The following is an 18119-nucleotide window of genomic DNA, read 5'->3' as shown; positions in this document are numbered from 1 at the left end:
ACTTTTATCTATACGCTTTTATGAATCTGTTTGCACAATTCGAATAAAGCTTTTTGAAATTTGATTTGATTTGACTGCCTCTCTCATTGAACCTAGATTATGTATTTTGATGTTTAATCAACTGTTTGATAACCTAGGTGCTATAGACCATTTTTTTGTCTCTTCCTGCCAAAGCCTACTTTTTTACTTTTGTCAAGATTTACAATCATCTGCTTTGTCTAGCTAAGTAAATAGTTCATTATTTTAGAAATGCAAAATAACTGTTGTTCTTATGTTTGTGTTTGTCAGACCCTGCCCCTGAATACATTGTGGTCAGCAAACAATGCTTCATGTTTGAGCCTACTGTTTGTATTTCTATGTAAAATGCTGTGGAAGTCACTTATAAAACCTTTAGAAAGTCACAATGTATTTGCCACAGTCCCTAATCACTTATAATCATTGGTCCAGAGATTTGATTTTGCTTTAGCCGTTGAAAACTATTGATATGTTTTTTTTGTTAGGGATCCCAGAAAGAACTTCTGAATTTGACCCAGCAGGATTACGTGAATCGAATTGAAGAACTGAATCAGTCACTGAAGGACTCCTGGGCCTCTGATCAAAAAGTGAAAGCTCTAAAAATAGTTATCCAGGTCAGTCTAGCCAACCATACGTTTAACTTTTTTCACTTATGAACTTTAAACTCTTACTAGTCATGAGTTTGTTGATAAATTAGTGGTTTCAAGGATGCATTGGCAGAGACAATAAGTATAGCTATTTTATAAGATAAAGTTAATATTAAGCAGTGAGTTAGTCGGTCTGTATTCTTGAGCAAGAGGGCGAATGTGATAATGAGTCAGCAGCTGAACAGATGAACATGGAAGGTGGGTGAAGCAACACTGGAAGTGGGTAAAGCAACACAAAGGGCAGCAGAGAAGATGGGCAAGAGCATGGAGTGTAGAAGCATATGGGTGAGAGTGTGCAATGAGGAGCTGGGGGAAGAAGCAGACGGGCGAATGAGAGGAGTGTGGTTGGGGAGAAGCACATGGGCGAGAAAGAGCAACAGGAGCACTGGTGGTGTTAAAGAAGCACGCAAAGGAGAGAGCTAGAAAACACATCCAGTCTTGTGGCGTGTTTAAGCAAAAAGTAGGAAGTAGTTCCCTAAAAGTGAGTAGTGGAGGAACACAAGTAAAGAGGCTATGCTCCAGTGGAGGAAAAAACACAAGATAGGCAAGGCAAGCCATCGAAAAAGAAGCACGCAGATGTACTCAGACTCAATAGCAGGGGTTCCTGTTAATGGGGTCCTCTTTCCATATTTTGTGATCACCAGAGGGACACACTGTCGTCACTTTTGTTTGCAATGGCAATGAACCCCAAGGCGACTTTGCTTAGGGCGGACAGGGAGGAGGAGGGCTTTGGCTGGTTCCACAAAGTTATAGATATGTGGACGACTTAATTATTTACCAGAAACATTCAAATAGATCTGCACCTATGACTGTGTATTACCGTGGCACGTTCAGAGCCAGTTGTGGGCTCAGGGTCCACTGGGACACATCTAATCACGACTTGGTGGGTGCAGAGCAACAGAGAACGGACTGGGCCACCCAAGTTCAACTCGGAGTAGTACCTACAGGAATAGAATACTTTAATATGCAGGTGTCTGATGACCGTGCCCGATACTGGGCCAATAAAACCTTTCCCTCGATGGACCATATTAAAAGAAACATGCAGCTCCAGACTTCCCTTCCCATATCACTATTGAGTCTGATGGCCCTGACTAAATTGCTGGAGTGATCTAGAATATTATATGTTGTGAAAATGTTTCTACATAAAGTCCCTAAAAATTAATTAGTCTCGTAATGTTTTCTGTGGAGTAATGGGTGCCCATGGTCAGTATGGTCAAGTATTGTAAGTCCACGTTTGACTGATGATGGCTGACTTTCTCGCTTACTATTGATTGGCACATTTGGCAGTAATCAATGACGGTATTCATGAACCAAGGGGCTAGCTAACAATAGGGAAAGACAGGCTCAGGGCCATGTTGACAGACTACACTTTTTAAATGAGGGGTTCCTGCCTCTAGAGTTCCCACGAGCTTCTAGAACTGTTATCAGTATTTTGAGAGACACGACAAGGCACATCAGGTGGCTCAGGATACTGAGGCAACAGACCTTTCTATAGGTGCAAATGACTGTAGCACATTTGGCTTCCCCAGAGCGGTTTCAGGCACTGGGCCAAACTTAAGGCCTCCACATTGGTGGATGTGCTCTTAATCAATGCTCTCAGGGCCTTCTCAGAGCATCGGCAGGAATTTGAGTTACTAAATACCCAGTTCTAAAGGTTCCTTTAGCTTCAGCAAGCCCTGACCTAGTACCTGGCAGGGGTAGACGACAGTCCTCAATTTAGCCCACTAGAGATGTAGATCGCTAAGCTCCTCCTGTCATATTAGAAAATCTCCAGAATAAATAAAATGTTGGTTATCCACACATCATATTCCTTTCAGGCTCTCGGGTCTAGCTGAGAGACAGACATGGGGTCACAGGACAATTCAGATAGGCAAGCCACCGTAGTGGGCCCGAAGAACATAGCAATGGTAGCGTGCTACATACTTATCCAATTCAAATATTTACACTGCATGTACTAAACGAGGGACAGACTGTGTCACATTGGTAGAAGGTCCTTTTCCATTTGTTTGATATTCCGGATGAGCCAAGGGAATTTCCTACTCTCATTGAGGGATTTTCTGACCTGAAGCCCATATGGGAAAAAAATGGCCAGGACACTGGCTGAAATTATGGGGCTGCTATTAAGTGTAATCTCAGATGGCCTAGTTAAATATCGAATATGACGTAAAACTAACAACTACATGAAGCTATTTGTCAGGGTAGGGGGTCCTCTTGGCCAAATAACACGTAGTCCAGACTTGGAAGGCTGCAACAGCTCCTCCACATTCAAAGTAGAGACTTGGACCACTGCCGGATACTAGAATAGCAAGTCTATGACTTAAGATGATGCCACCAGAAACATGAACTTATTTGTGACAGGTGGGTAGAGTACTATGAAACAAGTGGACCGGATTCATAATGGGCCACTTTCACTGAGGCTTTCACTGAAACTCCTCATAAGAGAGATGTTAATATGGTGTAACTTTATTGCGGGTTTGATAAGCAAATGATGCTGTTGATCATTGCGCTGTTTTGTGTTAAAAATTCATTAAAAGACGTTTATTAAACAAAAAAATAAGCAAGCAAATGAGTGACAATAATACCAGCCACTGGTAAACAATGGCAGGCTTTACGCCCATTTTAAGACCTGGTAAGCAGACAATAGGTCTGTTACAAAACTTACAAGTATGATCTGATAGGCTGGGCCTCAAAATCACCGTAGAAAAACGAATAACTCAACAAAACTCCAGTGGTCTTATAAAAACTGTGAAACACATACAAAGCAAGTAATCACTGAACGGCTCACCAAAACAATTAGCTGAAGGAGGCTAACTTACAGTCCATTGTGTGTATTTGTGTGTGTTAATGACATGATCTCTGGCAGGCAGTTCAAGCTGTCTGTAACGTGAGCTAAAGGTCATAGTCTGGACAAGAAGTAATTATATCAGCATCCAAAAATAGCAGTCTATCAGTTTTAAATTCTCATTGACTTTTTATGCTGTTATTCCAAATATTTTTTTAAAGAAACTTCTAAATAAGACATCACATTTTCCAGAAGCGAGGAAGGCATGCAGAATTGTTGTAGTAAACTAGTGTCTGGAGTTACAATTATACATTTATAACTATTCTGTAGTCACTATTATTACCTTTGTAAAATAAAATGCGTAATCTCTGCCTTACTTCTTCTGAACATTAGTCACTGTCAACCATTGTTTCAAATCTAATATCTCTAGCTGATATTAAATCTAATTATATTCTTAAAAAGTGGCCTCCGCGGGCATTAATTAATTTGGTGGGAATATTGCTAATAAATGGGTAATTATCAGCATTGGTATGTAATGTTATGTTATGTGTATTTGTGAAGCGCACTATTACCAGTGAGAGTATTCTGGCGCTGACCAGATGTGTGTGCCTACCCTGCCTATGGTAGGTTGGTTGATTGAAAAGCCAGATCTTCAGCTTCTTGCGGATTTAAAGAGGAAAGGAGGAGGCTCAAATTTGAAGTGGGAAGTAGTTCTATGCTTTTGGAGCAATGTAAGAGAACACTCCTCCTCTGTGTCCAGGTTCTCTGTATGTCTGGGATATGTGCTAGAATGTTAATGTTAAGTGAGCTTATATAGCGCGCAGCTTCCCCAGCAAAGGGGCGTCCTGGCGCTGGTAGCAGTGTCGGAAAGGAAGCAGGGCTAGCCCGTTGGAAACAGATGAGTTTTGATAGCCTTACGGAAAGGAAGCAGGCCATCCAAGCGACGGGTCTGAACAGGAAGAGAATTCCCCAGCTTAGCGGCAAGACCGCGGAAGGACCGGCCCCCCTCTCTGAGGCATTTATCCTGGGGGACCGAAGCCAAGGATTGCTCAGCAGAGCGTAACTGGTGTGTGGGGACATAGGGGACCAATAAATTAGATAAAATCTCAGGGGACGAGAGTTTTAGAATTTTAAAGGTAAGACAGAGTGCCTTGAATTCGATCCTCTGAGTAACAGGTTACCAGTGAAGGCGCCGCAAGGCGCCCGAAGTGGAGCAGGTTCTAGGGAGCCTAAGCAGGACACGGGCGGCTGCATTCTGGACTCGCTGAAGGTGATTCACATCCGCCTTATTAGCACCTAACATCAAAGAGTTAGCATAGTCCAGTCGGGACATAATAGTCGCCTGGATAATCAGCTGGCGTGTGGCTGGGTCAAAGAACCCCAATATGGGCCTCAGACCCTGTAGGAGTCCAAAACCGGTACCAGCGACCTTTTTGGTATGCTCCTGAAACCCAAGAGTGGAGTCAAACCAGATCCCTAGGTTCTTTACCACCAACTTGGGGTTGGGGGGCGCTGCCCATGGACGCCGGCCACCACTGCGTGCTCCAGAGCTCTTTGTAGTGACCCACCAGCAGCACTTCTGACTTGCTAGCGTTAACTTGAAGGCAGTTGGTGGTCATCCAGCATGCTGCCGCCTCTTACCCATTCCGAAACTGCGTGGCGCCCCGAGCATGGTCATCGGAAAGGGCCACCACCAGTTACGTGTCGTCCTCATACGAAACCATGGTCAAGCCATGGTCATGCGCCACTCCCACCAGGGGTTGGAGGTAGAGGTTGAACAGGCCAGGGCTTAATGCCGAGCCCTGAGAAACCCCCTGCTTGATGGGATGGGAGAGAGAGAGAGAGAGAGAAGAGGGGGGAGGCAGCGATCTGGAAAGCTCTGTCAGAGAGGAAAGAACAGAACCGATCCAGAGCCAGACCGACCACCCCCGCCTTCTCTAGGTGACGCATAAGGATCTGATGAGAAACCGTGTCAAACGCAAGGCTGAGGTCGAGCAGTATCAGAGCCGCAGTTTGTCCCTCATCCAGAATGCTCCGCAGATGTTCGCACACCGCTAAGAGCGCGGTCTCGGAACTATGAACGGGAAGAAAGCCATTCTGGGAGCGGTCTAAGATACCGCTGTTGTTCAAGAAGCCTGAAAGGATGTTATTGGTGTGACCTCCGCAATTTTGGCGACCCAAGGCAGGAGGGATATTGGTCGGAAATTTTCGGGCTTAATAGGGTCCAGTGAGGGTTTTTTCAACAGGTGAACCACCCTTGCTTGCTTCCATGACGAAGGCACCACCGCCGTGGTGAAAGAAGAATTAATCATCTGACATAAGGGCGCAAGAAGGACCGGTAAGCAGTCTCTAAATTGGGCAGGCCTCATAGGATCTAAAGGGGACCCTGTGTGACCTTCATGCTCAGTGTAAGAAGCTCGTTCAGAGAGATAAATGGTATAGCTGCCAAGGTAGCAGTATGAGGAGGGGCATATAGAACCACCGGGTCCATGGGGCAATTGGGGAAAGATTTATAAATGGCTTCCACCTTCTGAACAAAGAAGGTGGCCAGATCCTCGCATTGCAGCCCCGCCGTAATAGTTGGAATAGGGGGATTTTTCCTGTTTTTGAAGTCGTTGAGTATTTTGAAAATGCACTTCTCAGGGTTTTTGCTAGACTTGATCTCATTAGTGAGATAGGTTGCTTGTGGCAGATGTAGGGCCTTGCGGTAACCTTTAATCTCATCCTGATGCAACTTTTTCGCCCCAAGATCGTATTCGTTTCTCCATGCCCGTTCTGACTTTTTGCATGTACTACGCAGGGCGGCTAGAGAGTCATTGTACCAGGGGTTGGGACTTGAACAGCGACCTTTGGACTATTTGGCAGGGATAAGAGTATCTAAGGCATGTATTAGCCAATCGCAAAGCGCTTTATATGATTGCTATGGGTCAGTGTCTAAAGTAGGGGGACAGGATGCCAGACAGGCAAGCAGGTCCTCTAACTTAAGTTTATGCCAGCAATGTCTGAGGGTGCCTTAAGGTCTGCTCAGGGCATTGGGTCAGAAAGCGGGAGGAGAAGGACACTAGAAGGTGATCTGACCAACACACCGGGCTAGGTGAATTAACCATGAGAGAGGGAATGTTGGAGAAAACTGGGTCTAGTAGATGCCCGGCAGTATGGGTAGGGCCCACCACCAGCTTAGTTGACAGGCAGCAAAATTGGCAAGCAAGCTGCTGATTTCCGGGCCGGAGGGACGATCAAAATGTAAGGTAAGGTCCCCAATGAGGCTGAAATTTGCAGCAGTCAATGCCAGGGAACTCACGGCCTCAACAATGGCCGATTTAAATTCCGAGCTCGGTCCTGGGGGGCGGTAGACTAAAAGACCAGTAATATAAAAGTGAGCACTAAAGGAGATGACAAAGCGGGCGCATTCGCACCCAGCTACATCCTCCCTAAGAAATGAACAGTGGAGACGGGACGTAAAGAGGACAGCTATGCCCCCACCTCTAATCTCCCTGTTAAGAGTCAGGATGCTGTACCCCGGGGGGAGTGCGAGGCCCAGTTCAGCCACAATGGCATCGGTTAGCCAAGATTCGGTTATAAAAAACATGTCGGGAGATTGATCTTCTATAAGGTCGTAGATCTCCATGTAGTGTTTAACCAGGGAGGGAACATTAAAGTGTAAGATTTTCAAGGTGGGCCTGTGTGGGACAGGGGGCAGTGAAGAGCAGGAGTTAAAGCCACAGTTGAGACAACAAAAAGGCCCTTCCATTGCATCTCCCATGCGCAAGCCGCACAGGCTTATCCGCTGACTGATGGACAACAGGAGCTCCCTAGTATAGACTGGCACCCCTGATTTCAAACCACCAGCATGTCTGGCGACGCCCAGGCGCAGACGGAGCGTTGCTTAGTGGAAGTGGTTGATGGAAGAAGATTCAACTATTGAGGTAGGTGGGGCCCGAGTGTGTAGTGCCTTCAGCTTCGTATAGCAAAAACATAAAACGAGAGATAGAGATATCAGATCAGTTCTCACAAATGGTGACAGTATTACATGCCTCACTCTAGGGAAGCTCAATCTTGCTATCATAAAAGATTAGGCCACATTTAACACCTAACCATACCCATCTATGCCAAATGCCAAACGTACACTTCTAACAACCATGCATGCAAGCTCAAGCTTGTGGCAAAATGGACACACTAGTGGTAGTAGTGCTATAAAAATGCCAAAGACAATACATACAACTCTAGCAGTTTTATCAGATGATGTAGGTGCAGTAGCGAGAATTATGTTCTGCATAATTGTTTGCTGTGATGTGTAAGTAGCTAGGTGTCTGGTATGGAATCATGTCCACTCCACCACGGCAAACTTAGCCAGCAGAGGTCAACTCCCTGCATTATGCAGAGTCTAATTTTAGGATAAAAGCTCTAGAGCACATCCTACAATTTAGTATTCAATCCTGCAAAACCTTACATACAAGCTGTGTATTTCAGCCTTAACTGCTTATAACAAGAGTTGAAAACATGAGAGATACAGATGGAAAAGCAAGAAAACATTGCTTAGTTAATACTTTCTCTAACACTATAATTGTTAGAATCCTTATTCCAGCCCTCTTTCTTGTCTTCCTGCTATGGACTTTATATAACCGCTATCTAGCAGACCACTCTTGAGGTAATGGGAAAGACACAATCTGGGTAGATGAGCATGAAAACAAGCACCGTTGGTGCACCTTCGTTTACATGTATCAGACCATGGGTATAGTTTCCAAAACACCCACGAGTTGCCAGAAGTGTTACCAACAGATATAAATGAAAGGTGACCAAGAGGTCCAGTAGAATCAGCATTCCTGAGAACATTTGAGTTTCCCTTGTCCTCAAAATTCTCAAAGAGCCAACTGATGGAATTTTTACAGCCCCTCCCAAAAATCCATGTGGCACTTTCATATATTTATTTCCATTGTAAGCTCCCAATTACTGAACTGCAAAAAAACAGTTGAAGCCAGAAAGTAAATACTTTTCTGTTGTTATAATGGAATTAGGGTGACCTTGCTGGTGAGGGGACCCAAACAACAGGAGCAATCACCCAATTAAACCTACATATACAACCACTGATCAAGTGTGTAGTTTCATAGTGTGTGCTCCCTTTTTATGGTCTGCAGAAAGTGAACTGTGGAGTCTGTAGTGTAAGCTCACAACAGCTAGACTTGTGATGAAACATGTTACAGCAAACAAGTGATGGACGGAATGCTGACAATGCAAACATTCTCCCCCAGTCAAAAGATCTGGGTTAAATCCATCTTTCTTTTTCCCACTACGCCACCCCAGTTTGGACCCAGCCATATGCAAATCAGTCTTGACCCTGTGCCTCATGGGAACAGTCCAGACCGAACAGCCAAGCCAGGTCCTCCCTGGACCGGAAACGAGCATCCTGGGACCGGTTTCAGGGTATGTTACCCTTCTTGAGCAAGGCTAGCTTGAATCCAGTGGCACAGTGAGCAAGGGACCCACGTCTGGGCATACCCATCCCACTTAGGGCGAAAAGTGTTAACGCAAACAAATGATGGACGGAATGCTGACAATGCAAACATTCTCCCCCAGTCAAAATATCTGGGTTAAATCCATTGTTCTTTTGCCCACTACACCACCCCAGTTATGATGAAACGCAGCAGTTTAACCCCTTCGCTGCTGCCGTCGGCCGTTGGACGTCACGCGAGCTACCTCCCGGGTGCTGCGCACGTCCAACGGCCGACGCGGCCGCACCCGTTTCTTCGAACGTTCAGCACTGGCACTGAACGTTCGAAGCAGAAAACGGGTTAAAGTCTGTAGTTCTGAAAAAAGAATCTAAATGAAACTGAAGTGTTTAAGTTTAAAAGCTGAGGTTGTTTGTATGACCTTCCTGTTTGGTCAGTTACTCCAGTGTTGGAACTTTCATAGATTCAAATGCTTGAATTATTCCCTCTCGTCGAGATGGGAGTCCCCGGTGCCATAAAATAGTAATACAATGTTAAAGATAGTGTATGAAGGCACTAGGCCCTTCAATTTTGCAACCTATTATAGTGTATTTAAAAAAGAGACCAAACTTATGCATCAGCCAATCAGGCTGACCTGCCCTCTAGAACACACCTGAGAGAGTTCCAGTCCCTCAGATTTTATATTGCACACCGTGTTACGGAGTCTCCGCTGAGCTCTGCTCATTTATTTACCTATTTGGATACTTATATTTTGGTTCTGTAGGAGATTTCCCTGTTACCAACAGAGTTTTCACCATACAGGTGTGACCTCTTCTTTATTTTAATATCATGTCAGACAAGAAGAAAAGTCTCTTCAGTTCCTGCGATACCTGTGGAAAAAAGAGACTTCACACTGAAGACCCGCACCAAGATAGCACTTAGTGCCTCTTCCTGGATTATTCTGCCAAGGACTGTAAGGTATGTCGTACCTTTTCATCCAAGAATTTAATGGACGGAGAAGGAAGGCTGCTAATCTGGCTTCCAAAACTCAAAACTAGAAAAGTGAGGACTCCTCTTCGTCCTCCAAAAGAACTCACAAGAGGGAAAGAGATCATCCCATTTGCGATCCTCCTCTGAACAGCCAAAAAAAGCCTTTAAAAAAAACCACTCATGGGTCTTTTAAAGGCTGCAGTCCTTCAAAATCTCATCACAGAGTAAATAAGAATCTTTGAAAAAGGACAAAAAAAAGCCCTTCTGCAACCTCAGATAAGGCTAAAGGGGCATCTTCTCTGCCACCTACACCACCTCCTAAGTCCAGTCACGCTTTTAAAAAACCTTCCTCTGCTCCGCCGACTAGCTCATCGTCGACAAGAACAGTGTTGTGAGCACAATCAATGACCAAGATGTATATGGCGCATCACATCATCAACTATGTTGGACTTGGCCCTTTTTGGCATGTTCACCCCTGAACTTTTTGCCTTAAGCTCTGACATAGTGGGAGTGATTTTAGGCCTCTGGGCACTTTAGCACTGTGGCCCAGAGTAAAGTGCGTGCGCGCTCTGATGGCATGTGGTGAGATTGGCATGCCCTCCCATAGGAATGCATGGGGGATATGTGTGTCCCTGGTAATTCCTGGTATGAGAGGAGTGCAGGGGCGAGTTTAGTATGTATGAACACGTGAGGATAAATGAAAATCCTGCAAACTACCACCTGATAGCGCTCATCGACGCCGAGGCCAAGTATTACGCCGCTCTGGTGTTAACTGATCTCACAAAATGGTCCGACGATAACAAAAAAATCCCAGTAAACCAGTCAGGGTTTCGTCGTAGCATAGGCACCATGGCAAATGCCATAGCAATAAGCCTGATAGCCGAAAAAAGCCTGCAAAATCATCAAGCATTAAACTTATGTTTCGTGGATTTCAAGGCGGCCTTCGACTGTGTTAGCCGACAATTACTTTGGGCCAAAATAAAGCAGCAGGGCCTGCCGAATGTGATCTTAAACCCAATAATGGACTTATACACCAATACCTGGATGCAAGTAAAAATTGACAACGGCCACTGGCTTACGCGGAAGATCAATACCTGTGAAGGATTAAAGCAAGGCTGCGTCTTGGCCCCTCATCTGTTTAACCTATTCATGGCCGACCTGACACCAAGGCTAGACGGGACCAACGCACACCCTCCACGGCTGGGAAAACTGCCTCTTACACATCTTTCCTATGCCGATGACGTCGTTCTCCTCAGCCAGACGAAAATAGGACTGCAACGTCTCATGCAAGAACTGGCTGAATACACTACACAGAACCTTTTAGAAATAGTAAGAAAACAAAGGTCATGATAATAACCCATCGCCGCATAAAACCGCCGAACTTCCAAATTGACAATAAGAACCTGGAAGTAGTAGAAAGCTACAAGTACCTGGGGATACATCTGGACAGACGGTTCAGCTTCTCCACGTATTTTGAGGCAATCGAGAAGAAAGGAACAGCCCTACTATACGCATTCAGCAGTTTATCAAAGCAACTAAAAGGCCTTTTGTTCACTCCTCTTCTAACAGTTATCAAAGCCAAGCTACTTCCAACAATAGCCTATGGCAGTGTGGTACATTGTGGCAGGAGTGCACTCCTCTTAGACAAAATCCAAACAAGAGTGTATAAACGTGTATTCAGCCTACCGTGCGACGACTCGCCCGCCCAGGTTCGGCTCGAATTTGGCTTGCAGTCCCAAACATTGCACAAAAAATATGAGACAGTCAAATTTTGGTACGGCATTTGGTTGAACCGCGAAATTGAAATCAACTTCGCCATTTGGGAAGCCATGCAAAGAAACCCCAACTCTCGGTACGCGAAGTACCTAAAGTCCTCCCTTGAAATCACCAAGTTGGCGCCATTGTGGAAAAGGAAGCTACCTGTATCTTTATTCAAGCAGGCTGTAAAAAAGGCAACTAACATGCATTCGTTGATCGATGATAAAACAACCCTGAGATATCGCTCACACGCATGGATGATAATACAATCTTACAAAAAGCCGGCACCTGCAGCCTATCTAGGGCTCGCGTTTCCATCACACTTCAAAATAAAATACCTCAACCTACGGATGGGCAAATTGCCAACAAATGCCGACCAACCTGGCTGGAGGACACCAGGCCCAAAGGAGTGTCACTTAGGTGGTGCTGCTGTACAAGACATTATCGATTTGATCTGCATTTGTCCTGCATTGGATAGTGAACGCAGGAGCTTACTAAAGGCAAAATTTAATGAAAAAGGAATCCGCACATGCCGCTCAGCGATTCTACAGGCATTGGACTCAGTGGATCCACAATTCATATGCCGAACTACAAAATATGTTACCAATTTTGAAAAAAAAAAAAAACTTTCTAAAGAGCTAATACAAACTTGTGTTTCATGAACTCTTAATGTGCATTTTCTGAACATTGAACCAGCTATTTGAATCATTAGGACATCAAGAATACCAGTGCTCTTTACCATTTTAATCAACTGTCGTTTTAACATTTGTAAAAGAAAGTCAATCAATCAATCAGTGACACTTATAGAGCGCGCTACATACCCGTAGTGTCTCAAGGCGCTGGGGGGGGGGGGGTGCCGCTACTGCTCGAACAGCCAGGTCTTCAGCTTCTTCCTGAAGGAGAGGTGGTCTTGGGTCAGGCGCAGGTCGGTCGGGAGGGAGTTCCAGGTCTTGGCGGCCAGGTAGGAGAAGGACCTTCCTCCTGTAGTCGCTCTTCGGATGCGGGGGACGGCGGCGAGGGCGTGGTTGGCTGATCGGAGGTGGCGTTTGGGAGCGTAGAAGTTGATCCGGCTGTTGAGGTAGCTCGGGCCTTGGTCGTGTAGGGCTTTGTGTGCGTGGGTGAGGAGGCGGAAGGTGATTCTTTTGTTGACGGGGAGCCAGTGAAGGTCTCTCAGATGTCCGGTGATGTGGCTGGTTCGTGGGATGTCGAGGATGAGTCTGGCTGAGGCGTTCTGGATCCGCTGGAGTCTCTTCTGGAGCTTGGCGGTGGTACCGGCGTAGAGGGCGTTGCCGTAGTCCAGTCGGCTGGTGACGAGGGCCTGGGTGACGGTCTTCCTGGTCTCGGTGGGGATCCACCGGAAGATCTTCCGTAGCATGCGTAGGATGTTGAAGCACGCCGAGGAGATGTTGTTGACTTGCCTGGTCATGGAGAGGGAGGAGTCCAGGATGAAGCCCAGGTTGCGTGCATGGTCTGTTGGTTTGGGTGCGGTGCCCAGGGCGGGAGGCCACCAGGAGTCGTCCCAGGTGGAGGGGGAAGAGCCCAGGATGAGGACCTCCGTCTTGTCAGAGTTCAGTTTCAGGCGGCTGGTCGTCATCCACTCGGCTACCTCTTTCATCCCTTCGTGCAGGTTGGCTCTGGCGGAGGCGGGGTCGTTGGTCAGGGAGAGGATCAGCTGGGTGTCGTCGGCGTAGGAGATTATGCTGAGGTTGTGTTTGCGTACGATGGCCGCGAGGGGGCTCATGTAGACGAAGAGGGTGGGGCTCAGAGATGATCCTTGAGGGACGCCGCAGATGACTTCGGAGGCCTCTGACTTGTATGGTGGTAGGCGGACTCTCTGTGTTCTTCCGTCGAGGAAGGAGATGATCCATTCCAGCGCCTTGTCCTGGATTCCGACGTTGCTGAGGCGCTGCACTAGGGTGCGGTGGCAGACCGTGTCGAAAGCCGCGGAGAGGTCTAGGAGGATGAGGGCCGCTGTTTCTCCATTGTCCATCAGGGCTCGGATGTCATCGGTGGCGGCGATGAGGGCGGTCTCGGTGCTGTGATTGGCTCGGAAGCCGGACTGTGAGGGGTCGAGGGATCCGTTCGTCTCGAGGAAGGCGGCCATCTGCTTGTTGACGGTCTTCTCTATGACTTTGGCTGGAAACGGGAGGAGCGAGATGGGGCGGTAGTTCTTGAGTTCGGTGGGGTCTGCTGTTGGTTTCTTGAGTAGAGCGCTGAGTTCGGCGTGTTTCCAGCTCTCAGGGAAGGTGGCGGTGTCGAAGGATGTGTTGATGATGTCTCGCAGGTGGGGTGCGATGACAGCGTCGGCCTTGTTGAAGACGTGGTGAGGGCAGGGGTCGGTCGGTGATCCGGAGTGGATGGAGTTCATCGTGCGGATGGTGTCATCGGTGCTGATCGGGGTCCAGGCGTGGAGGGTGGTGGTGGGGGGTGATTGTTCGGTCATGGTGTGCGTTGGTTGGTTGTTGAAGCTGTTGTGTATGTCTGCGATCTTGTTGTGGAAGTATGAAGCGAGGGAGTTGCAGAGGTCTTGCGATGGGGTGATGTCGTTGTTTCCTGCGCTGGGGTTGGAAAGCTCTTTCACGATGTTGAAGAGTTCCTTGCAGTTGTGTGCGTTGTTGTCCAACCGTTCCTTGAATGCTGTTTTCTTGGCGGCGCGGATCAGCTGGTGGTGCTTCCGGGTGGCAAGCTTGAAGGAGGTCCTGTTGTCCGGTGTGGGTTCCCTTCTCCAGACTTTCTCGAGGGCTCGGCAGTTCTTCTTGGAGCTCTTGAGTTCGTCGGTGAACCACGGGGCTTTCTTGCTGCCGGGTCTGCTGGGCGGGGTCCTCAGCGGGGCGAGCTCGTCCGCGCAGATGCTGATCCACTTCGTGAGGTTGTCGGCGGCCTGGCTGGGGTCCGCTGAGCTGGCAGGAGGGTGCTGGCTCAGGGAGGTGGCGAGCTGGTCTGCTGTGATCTTGGGCAAAGTATTTTTCTACATTTAAAAAAATAATAATACTGCATTTCACATTGTAACGGTTTTTATTAACTATACAATAAAGTATTTTGGCCCCTCATCATCAACTATGTTGGACTTGTTTTTTTTTTTGGCATGTTCACCCCTGAACTTTTTGCCTTAAGCTCTGACATAGTGGGAGTGATTTTAGGCCTCTGGGCACTTTAGCACTGTGGCCCAGAGTAAAGTGCGTGCGCGCTCTGATGGCGTGTGGTGAGATTGGCCTGCCCTCCCATAGGAATGCATGGGGGATATGTGTGTCCATGGTAATTCCTGGTGTTGAGAGGAGTGCAGGGGCGAGTTTAGTATGTATGAACACGTGAGGATTAATGCTGCGCAATGGTGTGCGCAGATTTATGGTGACTGGTGGAGAAATGGCACTTTTAGAAGTTGGCATTTCTGTGTACTGTGTGTCTGCCTGCCTGATGTGAATTGCATGTCTGGCTTGTGATTGACAGGAGCTGAGAGGTGTAGGTGGCTCCTGGAGACAGGGTGAGTCTGCCCAGTGGTGAATAGAGAGATCTGCATGCAGATGGGAGGGAGGAGTTGCACCTGGGACCTGAATAGGGCTGTGCCTTCCCTCCACAATGCCGGCTCCGCCCCCTGTGGTGCGTCTGATCCCTGAGCTACCACCTGACAAAGGAGAGAGGAGCTGAGCAAAACAAGGTGCTCGGAAGCTCCCCTAAACCAGTTCTGACTGGTATCCCCAAGCCCTGTGCTGTGACACAATGGGAAATGTAGTATGAATATATGGGCTGTGACCCCATGATGTTGTTCTGTTCCTGATCCTGATCCTGACAGAGGGGGGTCTTGCTGCTGCTGGGGCCCAGGTGGAACCGCCATGGGGGCTGCCTCCCTGCTGGAGGGCCCTGTGTGCTGGTTGATGGGCCCAGCTATGACCCTGGGACCTTTTGCCTCCTTTCTTCATTCCTAAGGACTTATGCTCTTTACCCCCGGACTGTTGCTTCATCCAGCGCCTGGGAGTGCGATCTTTGAAACTGCCCAGCCGATGGAGAACCTGAGGGCTGCGCAGCGCTGCGCTGCACTGCAGCCCTTGCTGGGGGAATACCCAGCTTTAATTGCGGGTGGCCACCCTGCGTTCCTTTCCTACAATCGCGTTTCACTACTGCGGCCTGCGCCCCTAAACAATTTCTCCCCGGGCCGCTCTCAGCGCGACCGGGGAGTCAGACAAGCCTTGCCTGGGAGGTGAGCGGGGCCTGTTGCATGCCAGAGAGGAGGAAGTCTGGTTGTCGCGGGGCTCCCGTGTGGAAGGGAGAGCCCCGTGTGTAGGAGAAGCCAGGCGGGAGCCCACCCGCACTGGCCAACCGGAGGAGAAGTGCTACAGCTGGCCGACTGTGCTCCCAAGTCCAGAGGGAGAGCCCCGCATGGTGTGCTGAATGTTGCAGGCCGCCAGGAGCCTTGCGGGCTCCATCCTGAAGTCCCGGTCCCAGAAGCAAAGGTCAGAGGAGGCCTGACCCCCGAGCCGGTGAGTGTGGCATCGAGAGGGGGGGGAGGCGAGATTGAGGCACAAGCGCTAGTGCGCTCCATTGGGGGCATGATGTGTTGAAAGCTCCCGTGCGCTCCAAGAGGGGCTATGTGGTTTAAGTGCCCCAGTGGGGGTCCCAAGGGTCAGATGGGCCTGTGCTTCAACATGCTGGCTATTTCTACAGTGGGCCGCTCCAACGATGGGGGCCAAGTTAATTACAAGCCCAGTAGGGTCCAGAGGGGACAGAGGTCCCAGGGCCCCTTTAGTTTTGGCCATCCCAGCTGCCCCGCTTGACAGTGGGCAGCTGCAACGTCTTTGGGGCAAGTCGATTTCCTTCCAGAGAGCCCAATGGGGGCTCCCAGATTGGAGTACATTGTTGGTGCTCGTGCACCTGCTTCAGCTGCCCCGCTTGACCGAGGGCAGCTGCAACGTTTCGCATATTTGTTTAGAGGGCACATTGAGTGCCCAGGCCCACGTTTTGCATTCCTAGCTGTGCAGCAATTAGTGCCAGCTGCCACGTTTAGGCCTGTGCAACGTGTGCACCCTTGACTTCCGCTGCATTGGCAGTTCACCCTGACATTCTGGACACAGGGCATATGAGCCCCTTTGAGATGGCCAGTTGGCCAGGGGGACTGTGAGGTAAATAGCGCTGTGTAGGCCCTAATGTGAGTAATGCCTCTACTATGGTCTTTTTAGGAGACTATGTGCTAAATGTGAGTTATGTGGTGCTAGGAAATGTGATTCATGTAGTATGATTTACGCACCCTGTTTTGATACCTCTAAACGTAGTTTTTTGATTATGAGCTTATTTGCATAATGTGTTTATGCTGGTGAGGTTGGCGCAGAATGTGATTCGTGTCTAATGTGATACTGTGCATAATGTAGTTTATGTTACAGGCTGATGCTAAGTACGGTGATTACCAGTGGCTACTGGTTCTACGTTTATGACATGTTTTACTTTTATTACGTTTACTCTGTGATGGTTCTGACAGTGGTCCAGTGGGACCTGTCAGGTGTAAATAATCCCTTGTAAATATGACCTAGTGCCAGGTGGCACCATGTATATTATGTGTTTACTATTCTAATGTGTTATGAGAATACAAAGGCTATTTTTGATATAACCTTGTGTGGAGTTCCTTTTGTAGTGTGCCCGGGATGTTGTTGCTGTGTGCGTGTGCAAATGCTTTACACATGGCCTCCCGGATAAGCCTGACTGCTCGTGCCAAGCTACCAAGGGTATGAGCAGGGGTTATCTTTGGCGTGTAACTCCCTTGCCCTGATTAGAGTGGTGGTCTCTGCCTGGCTTTGGCGCAAGCCGTAGCCTACCAGAGATCCCATTTCTAACAGACTACATCTACAGCTACATTATCTACGCTGTCCACCACCTCCTCTTTTTCGATGACATTGTCGTCGATGATGTCTCTGACTAGACCGTCGACGCTGAAGATTTCCTTGATTGCATTGATGAAGGCTCCGTCGGCATTGATAACCTCGCTCACTGCGGTGATACCATCCACGACTACACCACTGACTGCAGATAACAGATTGATTGACACCGTCAGTGACCTCGTCAACGAGAGGAAAAATTGAAAAACCAGATAAAACAAGGTTGATAATCCAAGAACACACCTCAAAGTAAAGTGACACTACTGATACCAGCTCTTCTCTTGGAGGAGAAAGAATCAGAGAATGACTGGCCTATTGAGGTCACGCACAGTCCCTCCAAGTTACATGTTAAATGCCAAGAAGAAGAGGAGGACTATGACAAGGGATATGAACATCATTATTATTCATCCCATGTCCAGTACCAGCACCCATACCAGGAGGAGATAGTTTGTTTGCCTGACTTTCTGGTTTCTGATTTGCAGTTAATGATAGCAGATTATAGAAAATGGTTTCCACCTTCTACAGCAGATGCGCCGCAGCCATCCAACTCAGCCAAATCCCCCACTGCTCAACCATCCAATTAAGCACTGAGACCTACGTTATTGCCTCTCCCAGTAAGGCACACACCACAGACAACCCT

At 48.0% G+C, this 18119-nt stretch overlaps 1 protein-coding gene across 2 annotated transcripts in view; it reads left to right on the top strand.

The window, feature by feature from the left end:
- VPS35L (VPS35 endosomal protein sorting factor like) overlaps window positions 1-18119 on the top strand; it is a 479692-nt gene that overhangs the window by 102034 nt on the left and 359539 nt on the right. For both annotated transcript variants that reach the window (XM_078665104.1, XM_078665105.1), the window contains exon 7: window positions 501-629. In XM_078665104.1, coding sequence (XP_078521230.1) covers window positions 501-629 — 129 coding nt within the window. The remainder of the gene's footprint in view (window positions 1-500; window positions 630-18119) is intronic.

The sequence above is a fragment of the Lissotriton helveticus genome, chromosome 10 (genome assembly GCF_964261635.1).
Source record: "Lissotriton helveticus chromosome 10, aLisHel1.1, whole genome shotgun sequence".
In the NCBI taxonomy this organism is placed as follows: Eukaryota; Metazoa; Chordata; class Amphibia; order Caudata; family Salamandridae; genus Lissotriton; species Lissotriton helveticus.
Note: the sequence above shows the minus strand (reverse complement) of the source record. Positions and strands in the feature narration are given on the sequence as shown.